Source organism: Chlorocebus sabaeus, chromosome 24, assembly GCF_047675955.1.
Source record: "Chlorocebus sabaeus isolate Y175 chromosome 24, mChlSab1.0.hap1, whole genome shotgun sequence".
NCBI classification, from domain to species: Eukaryota; Metazoa; Chordata; class Mammalia; order Primates; family Cercopithecidae; genus Chlorocebus; species Chlorocebus sabaeus.
This window is the reverse complement of record NC_132927.1, coordinates 47,450,253-47,467,149: the sequence shown is the minus strand read 5'-3', so window position 1 is coordinate 47,467,149 and position 16,897 is coordinate 47,450,253. Positions and strand designations below refer to the sequence as shown.

The 16,897-nt window shown below is 35.9% G+C and overlaps 1 protein-coding gene across 8 annotated transcripts in view; it reads right to left on the bottom strand.

Moving 5' to 3' along the window:
- The window catches only part of PCNX1 (pecanex 1), a 210,817-nt gene that overhangs the window by 2,986 nt on the left and 190,934 nt on the right, over window positions 1-16,897 (bottom strand). For 5 of the 8 annotated variants that reach the window (XM_037984189.2, XM_037984188.2, XM_007987162.3 and 2 more), the window contains 6 exons: window positions 14,423-14,653; window positions 12,945-13,219; window positions 11,133-11,338; window positions 7,514-7,956; window positions 6,955-7,095; window positions 1,185-6,754 (listed from right to left, as the gene is read on the bottom strand). In XM_037984189.2, coding sequence (XP_037840117.1) covers window positions 6,614-6,754; window positions 6,955-7,095; window positions 7,514-7,956; window positions 11,133-11,338; window positions 12,945-13,219; window positions 14,423-14,653 — 1,437 coding nt within the window. In that variant the 3' untranslated portion in view covers window positions 1,185-6,613. Of the gene's footprint in view, window positions 1-1,184; window positions 6,755-6,954; window positions 7,096-7,513; window positions 7,957-11,132; window positions 11,339-12,944; window positions 13,220-14,422; window positions 14,654-16,897 lie in introns of those variants that run through there. The other 3 variants (XR_012090995.1, XM_073011117.1, XM_073011116.1) reach the window with 2 other exon arrangements.

The window sequence follows — 16,897 nt, the reverse complement described above, 5'->3', positions numbered from 1 at the left end:
AGCACATATGAAGGAGGAATTTTTTATTTTTATTTATTTATTTATTTATTTATGAGACACCATCTCGCTTTGTCACCCAGGCTGGAGTGCAGTGGCTTGATCTCAGCTCACTGCAACCTTCGCCTCCTGGCGGAGTGATCTTCCCACCTCAGCCTCCCAAGTAGCTGGGACTACAGGCACACACGACCATGCTCGGCTAATTTTCAAATTTTTCTGTAGAAAAGGGGTCTCTATTGCCCAGACTGAGAATAAATATTTTATGTAAGTGCTGATTAAATACTCAGGAAGCCACCATTCTGTCATGCCCTTAACTTCACAAAGTGTTGCTTTCCACTCTACCCCAGGGAAAAACACACCTAACATGGCAAGATTCATTGGCTACAGTTCAGCAAAACATTCTTGGATCCTTTAGGAGGAAAAATCTTACATAAACTGCACTTTAAGAATAAGGTTGTGCAGGATCTGGATTTAAAAAGAAAAAAAAAAAAGATAAGTTTTATGGGACCTAAATTTCATGTCAATAGCCCTTTGAATCTCTGGCTTTACGATGAATGCAACTTATCCAGGGAATGCTTCTCTTTTGGTGTTTTATGCCACTGTGACCCTAGAAGAAAGATACCAAATTATTTGAACTCTGATGCAAAAGGCATATAATCTGTATCCTGCTGGTTCTGGTTCTAATAGTTAAAATGATGCATTAAAGGATTATAAGTGATTTAATCAAGAATATGTCTATTCTCATTTTAAATTAGCTTGCATTTTCTTTAAGTATTATCTGTGAAATCACTGAGTTATTACACACTGCAAATATACCAAACAAGTTTGTACCTGCCTGATTTTGAAGACCATAATCCAAATGTTCTTTCCATTTTCTGTACTGTAATTTAGTCTGTGATTGAACACACACATTTTTATCCTACATGTTCCATCTAATATTGTTAATATGTAACATCCAGATAAATTCAGAAGATACAAACTACAACCCTTGTACTAAGAAAAGTGTGAAACAGACTATCTTTTCACATGAAGTATGATGTATGCTTTTGACCTACTGTAAGCTGAAGCACATGTTTACAGGCCAAAGCTTGTTTAAAATTATTTCAGAACCAAGTGTGAACATGCCATACAGAACTTAATATAGTGTACTCTAATTTTTCTCAATTTGACAAAAAATGGACAGAAAGCAAAATGAAAAAAATTTATTTCCTCAGTGTTTTATCCACTGTCAATACTGTATTTTTGATGCAATATATTTGCCAAAAAAACTCAGCCTTTATTTTCCATTTTAAACAACTACAATATTTACAAGCTGTTCAGAATAACACTCAGACACACACACACTCACAGACACACGTAAGTACATATGTCCTTATCTCTGGTTTATACTGAATGCTGGTAAAGGCCATGAACTTTCCAGAGCCCATGATCAGAAAAGGAAAACCCATTTTCCTTTCTTATGTTCACTTTCCTAGAATCATTTTCAATATTCCTCCTTCCATTTCCTTATGCTGAGCTCATTGTCAGACTTGTATAGGGTTAATCAGTTTTTACACTTTACTTTTACTTAAACCACAAGCTTTTAAAAAGCGTAAGCAGACATGATCCCCCCACCCATTTCTATCATTTTGGTTGTAGAATCAAGCTTCATATATAAAAAGTCTTGTTCAATCACAAGTACACTAAACCCAAGAGTCATCTGGAGCAGCCATCTTATGCTCTATTACTACTCTGATCTGAATTCCAGGGCACCACCTCATTGTGCAGGTAACACCCAGGAATTCATCCCTATCACAGTGTTAGATGACCTTTGTTCCTTTCTAGCTTGGCTCCACTGAATCATAAATTGTCAGGTACAGAGCTGAGGCGTAAGAAAAAAGATGTAACCCTATATAATAGGTATAAGTCTTAGAATGGAGTTGTCATATAACTTTGTGGTGACGATCAGCTCTAGTTCCACCAAACAATGTGAGGTTGATTCCATAAAATGGCAGATAATGAAATTCAACTCACAAATATAAGTTATTTATCTTAATTCAGAAAGAGTATGTGGCTTGTAGGCAATAAAGATAAACTGTTATACATAATTCTTGACAGATGACTCTGGTGAGGTGATTCAAAGAAGAAAATATACTTCTGTTTCAAGCACTTACTCCACTCATATCCTACCTGATTTATTTGTATAATAATTAATTCCTTTCCAATTGCAATTCTTCCTAGACATTTAACAAGTAAAAATAAGACGGACTGGGTGCATATCAACCAAATTAAGAAAAAAAAGATAAATGAAGAAAAGGATTGGCTTTTTAATACTTATTTTTAAAAAGCCACATTCAATGCAATATTAGAATTATGCTGTCCCAATGCTGGTAGTATCTAATTTTCTTCTTCCTCAACACCAATAAAGCAATATCCACGTAAGACTGAAACAGAATGTCCAAAGTCCATTAGCAAGTTCCATGTACCACATAAGGCTTGACTGACGTTATTCTCTCCACTAATCTTTGAATTAAAGGAAAAGCCTCTAGAATAAAAAGGGACATTTTATACCTTATCTAAACCATGTATCCTATCAAAAGAGAAAATTAACTGGGTCTGTTTCAAAAGTAACTTTATATGATTACATTACACAGAAAAAGAATACAAATGAATAATGAGGACTTAAAAAGCAAACCACACACACACCCCAGAAAAGGCTTTGTCCATATTCATGAAAAATTAATTAAAATAAATATACATGAAATTAACAATCTGGACAGCAGTTTATAGTTAAGTAGCTAGTAAATACAAGTTCAAAGAATTCTGACAAAATCATTATGACCTTTTTCTCAAGTCACATATTTATTTAGGCGGAAAGATGCTTGAAAGCGAGCTACACGAAAAGGACATTTTTAGACACTGGGTGACTCTTCAGCTTAAAAGGCCCAGTGCTGGATGAATGACTCACAACAGCAATCCACCAAGTGCAGAGCTGCTAAGCAGAGGCAGAAGGATGCTACTCAGAAGCACAGAGGAATTTATCAAGGCTAAGCTAACCTTGCTGAAAAATGTGAGGCTGAGTTTTATATTTTGGTATGTGATCGAAAAATAAACTCATTCAGAAAGAAAAACACATCTTCTTACTAGGTTTCCTACACAAAAACTTATATTTTCATTGCCTGACATTTAGTATACAGAGTAATTCTCCACATCTCACTTAGGATACAAACATTGTCTGACTACTTCTGTTTTAAGAATTAGAAGTATTTCAGATATACTTGAAATATTTTCCAACATACTTCAAATCTAATAGAAATAGATTATCATCCTCCAGTAACAAAGTCAAAAAAGGCAGAACACTGGTTAAGTTTGTCCACTCATTTCCTAAAAGGTAATCTCTTAAAAAATATACATACAGCCTCACCACTTACTCTTCCAAGTTCCTTAAATATCACCATCTTATGTTAATCTAGATTCTTGGAAAAATTAAAGTTCTTTACCAAAAGTCAACATTAAAGTTTTATCCAGTGTTGAAACTGGTGAAAAAGAGAGTTCATACCAAGGTTTAAGTTGGAAGATTAACCAAAAGCTTAGTGAGGAGTTAAAAAATGTTTTTTTGCCACTGAATGAAAGAAATAAAGGAAAAAAAGGCAACAATTTATAACTCATTCCATGATTACCTTTCTCTCAAAAGAGGAGGTGGGAGAAGAATTAAACAAGATAAAACAAAGATTTCAATCGTACAATTCCATTAAAAGGAAATGAATAAAAAAGCTAGTATTTTAGTTAAATCTTTTAACTTTCAAAGTATGGAAATCAAAGCATTGGCAATTTATAAGCTAAAGACATTAATGTATGCTGAAGTCTTGTACATAACTGAAAAGAGTTAAGCAGATAATCTAAACGAGTCACTTACTATTCTCTGGGGGGTGAGGGGTGAGGCAGGAACAAGAATTTATGATCAATTTAGTTAACACAAGTATATTTATTTCCATATAATAATTTAGATCAAATTATTCTTAAGAATGAATCTTTCTTCAATTATCACCATTTCCCCGATGCAATTACTAGAAAAGTATTATGATTTTTAAAAGGTTGTCAGTTTTAGACTCTTAAGAAAAACAACAGGGCTTCTCTCAGGTTATAATTTATAAACTCACTAAATAATTATATATTAACAAAATTCAACTTGTTTTGAGAAAAATATATATCAATTGTTACCCAAAATCAAAACCCAACATAAATGTTCCATATAAAATCTAGTCTTGCATTTGAAATCTGACTTGTTTCTGAGTACGTGATGTGTTTAAATTTTTTTTTGGAGGAGGGCTAGAAATTAAAACATTCTAGCCCTTCTGATTAAATCATGTAAAGGTCAGATTTTTTTTCTGTGTGGGAAAATGAATTATCTTCCATCTAAGATTGAAAAGGCTCTACTTATCTCTTATCTAGGCAATGACCATGAAAAGATCATATTCACTTCAGAAAGGGAACAAGCAGCAGGGAACATAGTTCCTTTCAGAAGATTTTAAAAATATATGTATATAGAGAAATAGATTATAAATTCAGTTTCAGAAAAAAACCCTCCAAAACAGAAAACAACACTAAACTTCAATGGCATACTGTAGATCTGCCAAAATGAGGCAAATGCAGAATATAATGACAGTATCAGAAAAATACATTTTTAAATGGTCAATTTAGAAAGGGTACCTTTGTACAAAGGTTCAGCAAATCATTTCACAAGTATTTTTAAACAGTAAATTTTGTAAAGTGTGAAGTCTATGGAAATGTCAACACAAGGCACATTAGGTTCTGGATGACCACAGAAGTTTAAAATTAGAAAAAGGGAAAATAAATAGGTTTTAAAGTGGAAATGCAGTAAGATTTGTATGTTCACTATTTACTTTCTTAGTTTTCATTCCTTCTACTGTAATGTTATGCTATAATGTGAGATCTACATCAGAATTAGTAGGAAAAACAGCTTCTCTCTTCTGTCACCTCCACAAAAGATACTTTAAATCTGTACTGTCTAATAGAGTAACCACTACTTACATGTAGCTACTGAGTACTTGAAATATGGCTAATGACCTATGATGAAATAGTAATACTTTGACTATACTGGATTAAACAAAATGTGTCATTAAAATTAATTTTACCTGTTTCTTTCAATGTTCTGTTCACAAGGGGTAGAAAGATGGCTGCTCCTAAATGCTCAGAGGAGATGTATAATTTTCTTTGGAGTTTCACACCAAAAGGGAAAATTTTATCAAGGATTTAAAAAAATGCTAAAAGTTGCAAATTAAATCTAAATTGAAGTTCCCATATCGCCCAATTGTAAATATGAGTAATATATTTCCCTGAATATACACTTTAAAAAAAAATAAAATTTAAGTTATGACACAACATATGAATTAAGTCAATTTCACAGTTATAAATATTTCAATTTACAGCTACACACTATAAATTACAAGAAATAAAATTCAAGTAACAGAAAAAGAAGAGGGGAAAAATAAAAAGCAAAATTATTAAAGAAGGATTTAATAACAATAACTGCACCATTTGGATAATTTTATTTGAAAAAAATTTTACTTGATTAACTGAACTGCATGTGAATAACTTCAAGAGCTAGAAACTCATAAATAAAAGGCAATCGAGCCTTTCTTTAAATTCCTGGACATTCATCTGCTTCTTAAATAAAAGTGTTTTCTTCCCAGAAGCACGCCCAGCAGAGCTTGCCCTGGTGGAGAGAAGCAGAGCGCGTGGGCTCCTCTGAGATGTAGACACAGGAGCTGGCAGTGGTGTTCACACGACCGATCTGCTGACTACTGGCTCTGGGCAATGTCAATGATGAAGCTATGTATATCTTGAGATTCCATATTCACTTTAAAGAAAATATCCAATGTCCTGGCATGAAGTACACACTACTAACAGAAAAATGAGCAGCACAGTTCCTGCTACCTATGTTTATAAGGAAAGGGAAGGGGCTAATCCCAAAGGCAATTTAAATAATGGTATTTTATTTTTATATATAAATAAATGTTCTGAGAAATCTCAGACTTTAGTGCATTGCTGTAAAAAATTAGTGCAGTTTTTTTCATTAAAGTTTTTAGCGCTCAAGGAATAAGATAAATCTATGTCTGTTCATAGTCTCTTTCACTGTACATTAAACTTTTATACTGCTATAAGTCAAACGGAACATTTCTACACTTGTCTGTTTTTAAAAATTAAGGTAAATGAATTTCATGTTCTATGACAAAACATGGCAATTATTTTTGGCAAAGAAATTAGAAAAATATGAGATCATAGTTTAGAAATGAAGAGTTTGTTGATTTAAAGCATAGGCAATGTGTAGGAAAAACTTTTTTTAACGATGTATTTTAACAGAACTTTATCCTTCATGCAAAATGTTTTCTCGGCAGCTAACTTAAAAAAATATTTCAGCTTTATTTGGGGATGGAGACAGTGACAGGAGTCAGGGTGAGGGGCAAAGGAGAGGCGCTTAACCAAGCTCATTCTGTTTTCAGTCTCTCCCACATAGGATCAAAGTGATACTTGCAGGCATCTTCTGCTCGCTCCTCTCTTTTTCCAATGCCTTGGAATTGAGAGGGAAAAAGAAATGTCTTTATAAAACACTGGCTCACACTTCAGCCCCAAGTTCTAGTACCCCAGTTTCAATTACAGTCACATATTTATCATCAATCTGGACCAGAAGTACTGCCTTGTCGATGTGGGATCTAGTACCTGGATCTCTGCTGCAAGGCACCCATCGGTGAATCACCTAATGATTTAGAATAAAATAAGAAGTTAGTGCTGGAGACCTGGAATATACTCACAAACTCTTACCCCCACCTAGGATTAGTAGTAGCAATTTTGTCTGAAAATTATACATAAGTATAAATCAGCTAAAACCATGCATCCAAGTGAGGCGGACTTCAAAAAACGCAGAGCCCCAGACCGCTAGCTTGTAAAAGAACTTACATGGCCTTCCATGCCCTCCTGCGGACTCCAGTCTTTCCAGCTATTTCTCCCAGCTTTTAACCGAAGTCCTTCATCAGGCCACTGTAGCTCTTTCCTTTTAGATAGGTTGATCCCTTCCAGAATTTGACTGGGATCTACAATCTACATGGTAAATAAAAACATTTCCAATTCTTTTTTTTCTTGATGATGAAAAATTACATAATCTCAAACAAAATGTTTTTCACAGGACTCTGTGTCTCAAGTTATTTTTTAAATTCCTATAATGAAATTTAAAAAAAAATCTGAAGAGCTACCTCTTGAATTCTTTTCAGTCTCTGGTAGACCTCACTGCAATGGCCATGTGACAATGGCTGAACAAGGAACATGTATCACCACCACAAAAACCATTTGCTTTCAGCTTTTAAGTTTGAAGCAATTTTTCCCCAACATTTAAAAATATTCTAGTCTTGAGACAAAGTGAGATAAGGTATGTTTTCACAAGACTCTTTCATTCAACAAATAAGAAATAAAAACAAATAAGCAACAAAAACAGCACAAGACCACCTCTGGGCTTACTTACTTGGACTCTGTAAATCACTTCTCCCTTTCTGGCATGTGAATTATTGGCAGGACTTAAAGTGTTGCCTGGCTGTGTATCAGTGGCACTGCTCTGACCTCCCTCTGTTGCAAGAAAGCCCACGAGAGTGTGATGTTTGCAGGCTGGGATGCTTTGGCTGGAGCTGCTGGAGGAAGGGAGGCCGTGCTGCACACAGGCCAGGCCGCTCTGACCTGAGGGTTCCATTTGGTTCACCATCGACAGTCGGGATTGGATGGATGATGGCAAGTTTCGAAGTGATATCTGACTGGTGGAAGAGCGCCGACAAGGCACAAACCCAGTGGTGGACATCCGGAGGGACGAATGCCGGCTGCTGTAGCAGTAGGAAGACTGGCTGGCTACTGAGGCCCGGGCAGGAGACTGTCTGACCAGGCCCGATTGCACAGAGTGAGAGCTGTGGCTAGTGCCTAGGAGGAGAAACAGCAGCACTCACTCAAAGTAGAATGACTCAGACACAATACTTTTTTGCAGCTTCTAAGACTTTTTCCCCTAAGCAATTAATTGGTGAATTGATAGAACTTAATGTTTATGCCTAAACTTTTAAAGTTAAGAAAAGAAATATGTATCTGAGATCTGTTTTCTTCTGTGGTTTCTGTAATATATTTTTTATTTGCTAAAGTTTTTTAAAGTTCAAATTCTGGGGCATACGAAAGACATAATTAATAATTAAATATTTTACAGCAAATATCAGGACTTAAGGTTGTAATAAATCCTAAAATATGTTTCACAGAAATATTTTAAAAGAACAAGAATACTTCCATAATATATCAGAAATGAAGTATCTCACGGAAATGAGAAGGTCAGAAGGATTTACTAAGAAATACTGCATTATCTCACTTGTGGAATCTGAAAAACCCAAACTCACAGAAGCAGAGAGCAGAATGGTGGTTGCCAGGGGCTGGGGAAGAGGAGGTGTTGATCAAAGGATCAAAATTCCAGTAAGTCAAGAGGAACAAGCTCTGGAGGTCTACTGTACAGCCTGGGGACTAGAGTTAATAATAATGTGTTGTATGCTTAAAAATTGCTGAGTAGCTCTAAAATGTTCTTACCACAAAGAAATAAGTATATGAGGTGATGGATATGTTAACTAGCTTAATTTAATCATTTCACAATATATTCACATATCAAAACATGATGTTGTATACCATAAATATATATAATTTTTGCCAGTTAAAAAAGAGAAATATTTATTAAGGCCCTACTATGTGGCAAGCTCTATAACTACTATTTTTCAAAGCATAGTATTACTGCCCTTTCAACTTCTACCAAGGAAAAGCGACACTGCCGATAGAGAGACAGTGAATACCACGCACTACTAAATAGGAATGATCAGTGGCACTGAAAAGCAGGTTCTTCTGCCTTTTTCAAGTGGCTTGATATAATTCTTCAGACTTGTCTTTTTCTTGACTCATAAGAGTAATGTAAAATTAATTACATTGAAAACATAGTTACATGTACTTTTTACCTGAAAAGAAAAAGAGCTCATCAAGGTAAGAACAAAAAGTACATTTAAAGAACACTGAAAGTTTTAGGTTTTCACTCAGAAGCAAAAAAAGAACATCAAAATGTTGATCTAACAGGTCTCTTCACTTGAATCCCATTGGAATATATATTTAAATTTAATAAATGTCTTTAAATTTAGTAAATGTCTTTAAATTTAAGTAAATGTCTTAGAACTTTATCTGATTCATGTGAAGCAATCAGGGGGGCAGTCGGGGAGAGGATCAGCTTCTCCATCTGGCTGGATCAACTGCCCAGCCATATGGAGACAGTTGAGACCTTATTCCTTCTGCACACCAGGTGGACTGCAGATCTCATGTCAAAGGGAAATTAATAAAAGCATACTTTGAGGGCCTAGGGACAGGGAAAATTTTCTTAATTAGGACATAAAAAGTACTAATGACAAAATAAATGATTAGTAAGTTGTTCTCACTAAAATTAAGGACTTCTCATCAGAAGAAGGCAAGTAACTCTTCACAGTAGGAGAATGAAAAGACAAGGGACAGCATGGGAAAAGATATTTGTGGTACAGAAAACTGAAAGAGCTCAAATCCAGAATATAAAACACAAATCAATAAGAAAAAGATAACCAAATAGAAAAATAGGCAAAAGATGTAAGTAGGCACTTTAGAAAGGGGAGCTGCTGATAAATTCATTAAAAACTTCCATTCTTAGGTATCAGAGTAATGCAAATTAAAAGAATAAAATTAAAGAACACCCCTTCTCCTGCCACCCTGGAGCAAGCCTGGAGCAAGCAAGAGCAGAGGCAGGAACTGACAATCTTCAAACTTACTAATCATTTATTTTGTCATTAGTACTTTTTATGTGCTAATTAAGAAAACTGTCCCTGTCCCTAGGCCCTCAAAGTATGCTCTTATTAATTTCCCTTTGACATGAGATCTACAATCCACCTGGTATGCAGAAGGAATAAGGTTTCAACTGTCTCCACATGGTTAAAAACAAAACAAAACCTTTCTGGAAAGATTTTTGGTATTATATATCAAGAGTCTTATTCTCACAAGCTTTGGCCTAGTGATTTCATTTTTAAAGTCTCTGACCTATGAAAATAATAAATGATTACAAAGACTTATATACAAAGATCATTACAACATTATGTTAGAAGAAAAACCAAGTCATTGTCCAACAGGGGAGAAGTTAATTATAATAGTTAAATATTGTTAGCCTTTAAAAATTATATTTTCAGTTGGGCATGGTGGCTCATGCCTGTAATCTCAGTACTTTGGGAGGCCAAGGCGGGCAGATCACAAGGTCAGGAGACTGAGACCATTCTGGCTAACATGGTGAAACCCCGTCTCTACTAAAAACACACACAAAAAAAATTAGCTGGGCATGGTGGCATGCACCTGTAGGCCTGGCATGCACCTGCAGGCCCAGCTACTCAGGAGGCTGAGGCAGGAGAATGGTGTGAACCCAGGAGGCGGAGTCTGCAGTGAGCCGAGATCGTACCACTGCACTCCAGCCTGGGCAACACAGTGAGACTCTGTTTCAAAAAATAAAAAATAATAAAAATAAAAATAAAAATTATATTTTCAAAGAATCCTTAATATACTAAAATGTTTACATTGAATTATCAAGTTTAAAAAGTATATATACAAATAAATATATATTTTATATATATAAAATAATATGAACAAATGGAATAATGTACAACTTGGAATAAAAAAATTCTATTTCTGGGCCGGGCGTGGTGGCTCATGCCTGTAATCCCAGCACTTTGGGAGGCCGAAGTGGGCAAATCACGAGATCAGGAGATCGAGACCATCCTGGCTAACACAGTGAAACCCTGTCTCTATTAAAATTCAAAAAATTAGCTGGGCGTGGTAGCGGGTGCCTGTAGTTCAAGCTACTCGGGAGGCTGAGGCAGGAGAATAGTGTGAACCCAGGAGGCAGAGCTTGCAGCAAGCCGAGATTGTGCCACTGCACTCCAGCCTGGGCACCAGAGCCAGACTCCGTCTCAAAAAAAAATTCTATTTCTGAATTTCCAAGTATATCACATATATATACTAATCAGCCTCTATGGCTAAGAAGCTAATGTTAGCCATATAACTTTGTTTCATATTACCTAGTGTTGGAGGATAAGATGTGACAGGTGGGTGGAGTCCAGTTCCTGATCCCTGCCCAGGATTTCCAGTGCTTCCCTGGGACACGTTGCTGTGGGGATCATTGGCAGTAGTTGCATTGTTACCAGTGCAGGAAGTCCCGCCTCCAGTATCAGAATCTTCAATATTGCCACCACTGTTACATCCAGCTCCGCAACCTTTCCTAAGCCTAGGAACAAATACCAAAGTAGGAAGCATTATCCCAAGATCACTTCAAAATGGGTATTACATTCTTTTTCCAGCTATTCTGAACTGCTAATGCTACTAATGTTCACCTTTTAAAGTCTTCATGGTGCAATCAATATTAGGAACAAAAAAACTCATTACGTTTTCAAAGAATGGCTTAATTAAGAACTATACCCATCATATTCACTGCCTCAAATCTTTTATAAACTCTATTATCTGTCCTGCACCATAATAAAGAACCGTATATAATTCAGTTGTACCATTAAGATCATAGCTGGAAATGGAATTTTTTTTTTTTTTTTTTTTTTTTTTTGCGGGGGGGACGGAGTCTTGCTCTGTCACCAGGCTGGAGTGCAGTGGTGCAATCTTGGCTCACTGCAACCTCCACCTCCCGGTTCAAATGATTCTCCTGCCTCAGCCTCCCGAGTAGCTGGGACTAGAGGTGCCCGCTACCATGCCCAGCTAAGTTTTGTATTTTTAATAGAGACGGTGTTTCATCATGTTAGCCAGGCTGGTCTCGATCTCTTGACCTTGTGATCTGCCCGCCTCAGCCCCCCAAAGTGCTGGGATTACAGGCGTGAGCCACCGCGCCAGGCCTGGAAACAGAATTCTTACCAGTGCCAACGTCTGTTCAGTGACTCTGAAGTATGTAACCCCTGAAAACCTAATTCATTTATACTGTTAATATACTACACTTGAAGAGAGGTGCTGAAATCATTTTTTCCTATTTTTAAAAAATGGAGAGTGACTAAGCAAACAAGGACAATTGGGCACCCCATCTCTATGCCATTTGTCTTAGGGGGAAAGAACCTCTTTAAGGTAATTCCAGCATATTAGATCTTTTTTGGAAAGAAAATTTCTTTGAACACTCCCCTGGCTTATATTGTGCCTTCTGTTTGGGCAGAGATTGAACATTTGAGAGTTTGCTAATTTAATTGCCAGATGTGGTTTTCTTAAGCTATATTTAAGAATCTGAACAACGCTTATGTTCTGCAATATTTCTTCATCATCCAAACTATGATGTTCCTACACCAGACATCATAATTTACTAGACAAAAGACAGAGAAAAAACATCATGTGAATATCTGAAAACACTGTAAATTTCAGATCTGAGTGAGAATGTATTGTTAAAAAGTCAGTAGTATCTCTGCATTGCCATCAAGTCTCAATGTGTTCAGAGTGCTCCCCCTAGTGTTGGAACAGAACGGTAAATCAGAAAAAGTAATCAACTTGCATGTTATGTTTTTCTCTTAATTTTCCGTTTGTATAGAACAAATATCCAAATATTCTAATAGTGGTAATATAAAATAGAAAGTTAAAAAAAAATTAAACAAATAAAGGGTATTTTCCAAGATTCTACCAAGTAATAGAGCAATGGTTCTTAAACCACAGTTATACATCATATTTATCTAATAAGATTTTGAAGGTAAGAATGCTCAGATTCTACTTCTTGAAGTTCAGAAATAATGGGTTCATATTGTACCATGGCATCTGTACTTTTTTCTACAAGCTTCCCAGGTGATGCACACTGCCTAGATTGACAGGGTCAGGAATACACCAGCACTGAATAATGCAACCCCTTGGCTCACCTGTGCCAGGTTGACACTATGAAGTTCCTGATATTTCCCAAGCTGATAGGACCCCCAAGAATGTCTTTAAGCTGTTCGTGGCTGTCAGAGTAAGAAGTTGTCAGGGGTGAGACAAAGATTGGGTAGCCAATAGGTTGATCACAGGATGAGTTTATCATGTTTCTCAGGGCTTGCTTTGCATTTTGGATGCTACCTCTCTCTGGGTTACGGTTACGTAGAAAAACAAGCTCCTGCTGTTGCCCTGCCCAAAGACCCCGGACACATTCCTTATTCACCTGAAAACCAGAACACAAGAGAATTAGGTTAAGGGGCCAAGAATAAAATTCACAGAAACAGAAGAGCAGAAATGGGAGGAATACAAAAGACATTATGATAACCAGTTGTGAAAAGCAGGGAACAAATATAAGTAGGTCACGTTTAAATAGGAGGTAATCAATTTCCCTTTGTCATTAGCAGATTGCTAAATAATAAGTATCTACAGAGCTCTTTCTTCATGCTCTGTCTTTCAAGTATCAAGTAAAATGAAGTCAATTTAGTTTTTTAAATTGGCAGAGCACTGATAAATAGGATAATAGGTATCTTTTATAGAAATGAGAGATAAATATTTAGAGTTGAAAGAATGTTTATGACATTTGTGGGCTGATTAATGTAAATTAAAAAAATAAATAACTATAAACTATCAAAATTTCAGAAATTAAGTGTCTTAAAGCCCTGAGATGTTTAAAAAAACAAACAAACAAGGAAAAGTTAGAAAGAACTATTTAACTTCTGATCTCTATTAAGTACATGGTATGCTATCATTTTGCAACCTAGGAATCATATTATATTAGCAATACGGTGCTGACTTTTTAAAAAGAAATGCTGCTCAAATTGCATATATAAAAGATACAAGACCTGCCATTTAATGGATAAAAGACTGTCAAAACTGAAATAACCAAAAATTTTAAGGCTTTATGGCACATGAGAAACTTTCAGAGGACAGAATAAAGTACTGAAAAAAATAAGTCAAATCAAGTGCTCATAAACAAGAAAGACTAATGGAATATGGTCATTACATTTTTTTTTCTGTGAAAAAACTTTAAATCACTTTTTAAAAGTTTACATAAAGGCTGGGCGCGGTGGCTCACACCTGTAATTGTACAGTTTTGGGAGGCTGAGTCAGGTGGATCACTGGAGCCCCGGAGTGTGAGACCAGCCAGGGCAACATGGCAAAACCCCATCTCTACAAAAAACACAAAAATTAGCTGGACATGGTGGTGCATGCCTGTAGTTCCAGCTTCTCGATAGGCTGAGGTGGAGGATCACCTGAGCCGAGGGAGGTCAAGAGCCTGCAGTTAGTCATGATCATGCCACTGCATTCCAGCCTGGGCCACAAAGTGAGACTCTGTCTTAAAAAAAATAAAAATAAAAAATAAAAGTTTAAATCAAGTTATTCAACTTTTAATTTTTGGACACAAATAAATACCTCAAACACTTACTTTAATGACCCTGAAGCTCAGGTAGCGTCTGTTGAGCATGATGATTTTATACTCATTGGTGCCATCATCCATGACATGCCGCAGAGCAAGCAAGGAGGGAGAGTTGGCAAGTACTGCACTCCGCCACGCAGGGTCCCCTTCATGGGCTATTACGAGGTTTTTCTCATGAGATACTATGGCTTCATACAGCACAGTAGGGTCATCATATTCATCTGGAGAAGTAAAATGATCCTAAATACAAAAATAATATATAAATTTTTAAAGGAAAATAAGAGAACTGATAACTTCTACAGTTACTAAGTGAAAGTTCTTAAAAACTAGTTTAATATGAATACTTCAACACATGTTAATATTAGAGATAAATTATAGATTCTCAATCATAACTGGGTTAGGAATTAGCTCATTACTGCTATAATATTTTGGTAAATTCCTCAATCCAACCCTCTCCTCTAAGTTCCAGATGAATAAATATCATTTCTGGTTTTTATGTGTTTTGTTTTTCTCTTTCAAGTTGGTTTTTCATATCTTTGCTCATGTTTTTTTTCTGTTGAAGGATTACGTCACTATTAGCCAAGGAAGGCTAAAACTATATAAAAGGTCTCTATATTGTGTTTCTTTTTAACTAGGTATTTTTCGTATAAAGTCATATCTCTAAAATGGGTTCTAATATACCACTTTATCCTGCCTCTCATCTAGTTAAGATACAGCTCCAATCTATGAACTTTGAGCACAGATCTGGGGTCCTAGTCCTAGAGAAGTTGGTAAAGTTTTCTCTGAAAAGCCTCTTGGTCTTAATAACTACTCATTCATTTGATAGTTATTCAGTATTTACCATGTACAAGACTCTATGGCAGGCAGCATAGATGAAACAAAGAAGATACGAAATGTATCTCCCTATTATAAAACCCACACATTAACAGGGACAGGACATATACTGAAATAACCATAACATAAATCTGCAGTTTTGAAATGGTATATTAAAGAAATGTAAATATTATAGGCTGCTTTCATATTTATAGTTGGGAGGTTGACAAATTTCTGTATCCAGGTAAAGTAATCCATTTGCACTCAAGTCAACTGACCAGAATTTGTGCTATGTGAAAGGAGAAGAGGGAGAGTAAGAGATCTATCTTAAGGATAGAGCCTGTTAGCTGGGGGGTTGAGATATGTGAGATAATACTGTACACATAAATAATGCTTCACAATATAAAATGTTCTACACTATTTCACTGGAATCTTACCACAATCTTGTCAAGTAGGTTGGGTTGATAATACCTGCATTTTTGATGTTTAAAAATTGAAGCTTAAAGATGCTTAATTGCTTCCTAAGTTTAGGAAGTTAGTAAATGCCAGGCAGAAGATTTTGGACCTTGAAGACTGGTATTCTGGAATAACTCAGTCAGACAAAATAAAGAAAAAAGAATAAAAGAAATGAACAGAGTCTTTCAGGAATATGGGATTATGTAAAGCAACCAAACTTACCAATTAATGACATTCCTGAGAGGAGGTGGAAAAGTGAACAACCTGAAAAACATGTTTGAGGGAGTAACTCAAGAGCATTTCCCTAATCTTGCTAGAAAGGTAGACATCCAGGTACAAGAAATCTGAGAACAGCTGTGAGATACTATACAAAATGAACATAACGAGGCATACAATCACCAGGGTGTCCAAGGTCAATACTAAAGAAAAACTCTTAAAGATCAGATCACATACAAAGGCAACGCCATCAGGTTAATAGTAAACTTCTCAGAAGAAACTTTATAAGCCAGAAGAGATTGGGGCCTGTTTTCAGCATTCTTAAAGAAATTCCAACCAAGAATTTCACATCCTGCCAAACTAAGCTTCATAACTGAAGGAGAAATAAAATCTTTTCCAGACAAACAAGTGCTAAGGAAATTTGTTACCAATTGACCAGCCTTATGAGAGATCCTTAAGGGAGCTCCAAACATGGAAACAAATAATACCTGCTACCACAAAAACACACTTAAGAACACAGCCCACAGACCCTATAAAGCAACCACACAGTAGAACTATTAAGTAACCAGCTAACAACTTCATGATAGGACCAAAACCTCACATATCAATATTAACCTTGAATATAAATAGTCTAAACACCCTACTTAAAAGACACAGAGTTGCAAGGTGGATTAAAAAAAAAAAAGATTCATTTGTCTGGTATCTTCAAGAGACCCATCTCACATGCAATGACACTCATAGGTGTAAAGTAAAGGGGTGGAGAAAGATTTATCATGCAAACAAACAAAACAAAAGAGCAGGGGTCACTATTCCTACATCAGATAAAATAGATTTTAACAACAGTAAAAATGAACACAAAAGGTCATTACATAATGACAGAGGGTTCAATTTAACAAGAAGATATAACTATCTTACATATATACGCACCCAACATTGGAGCACCCAGATTCATAAAACAAGGTTTTCTCGGCCTACAAAAAGACTTAGCCACAATAGTAA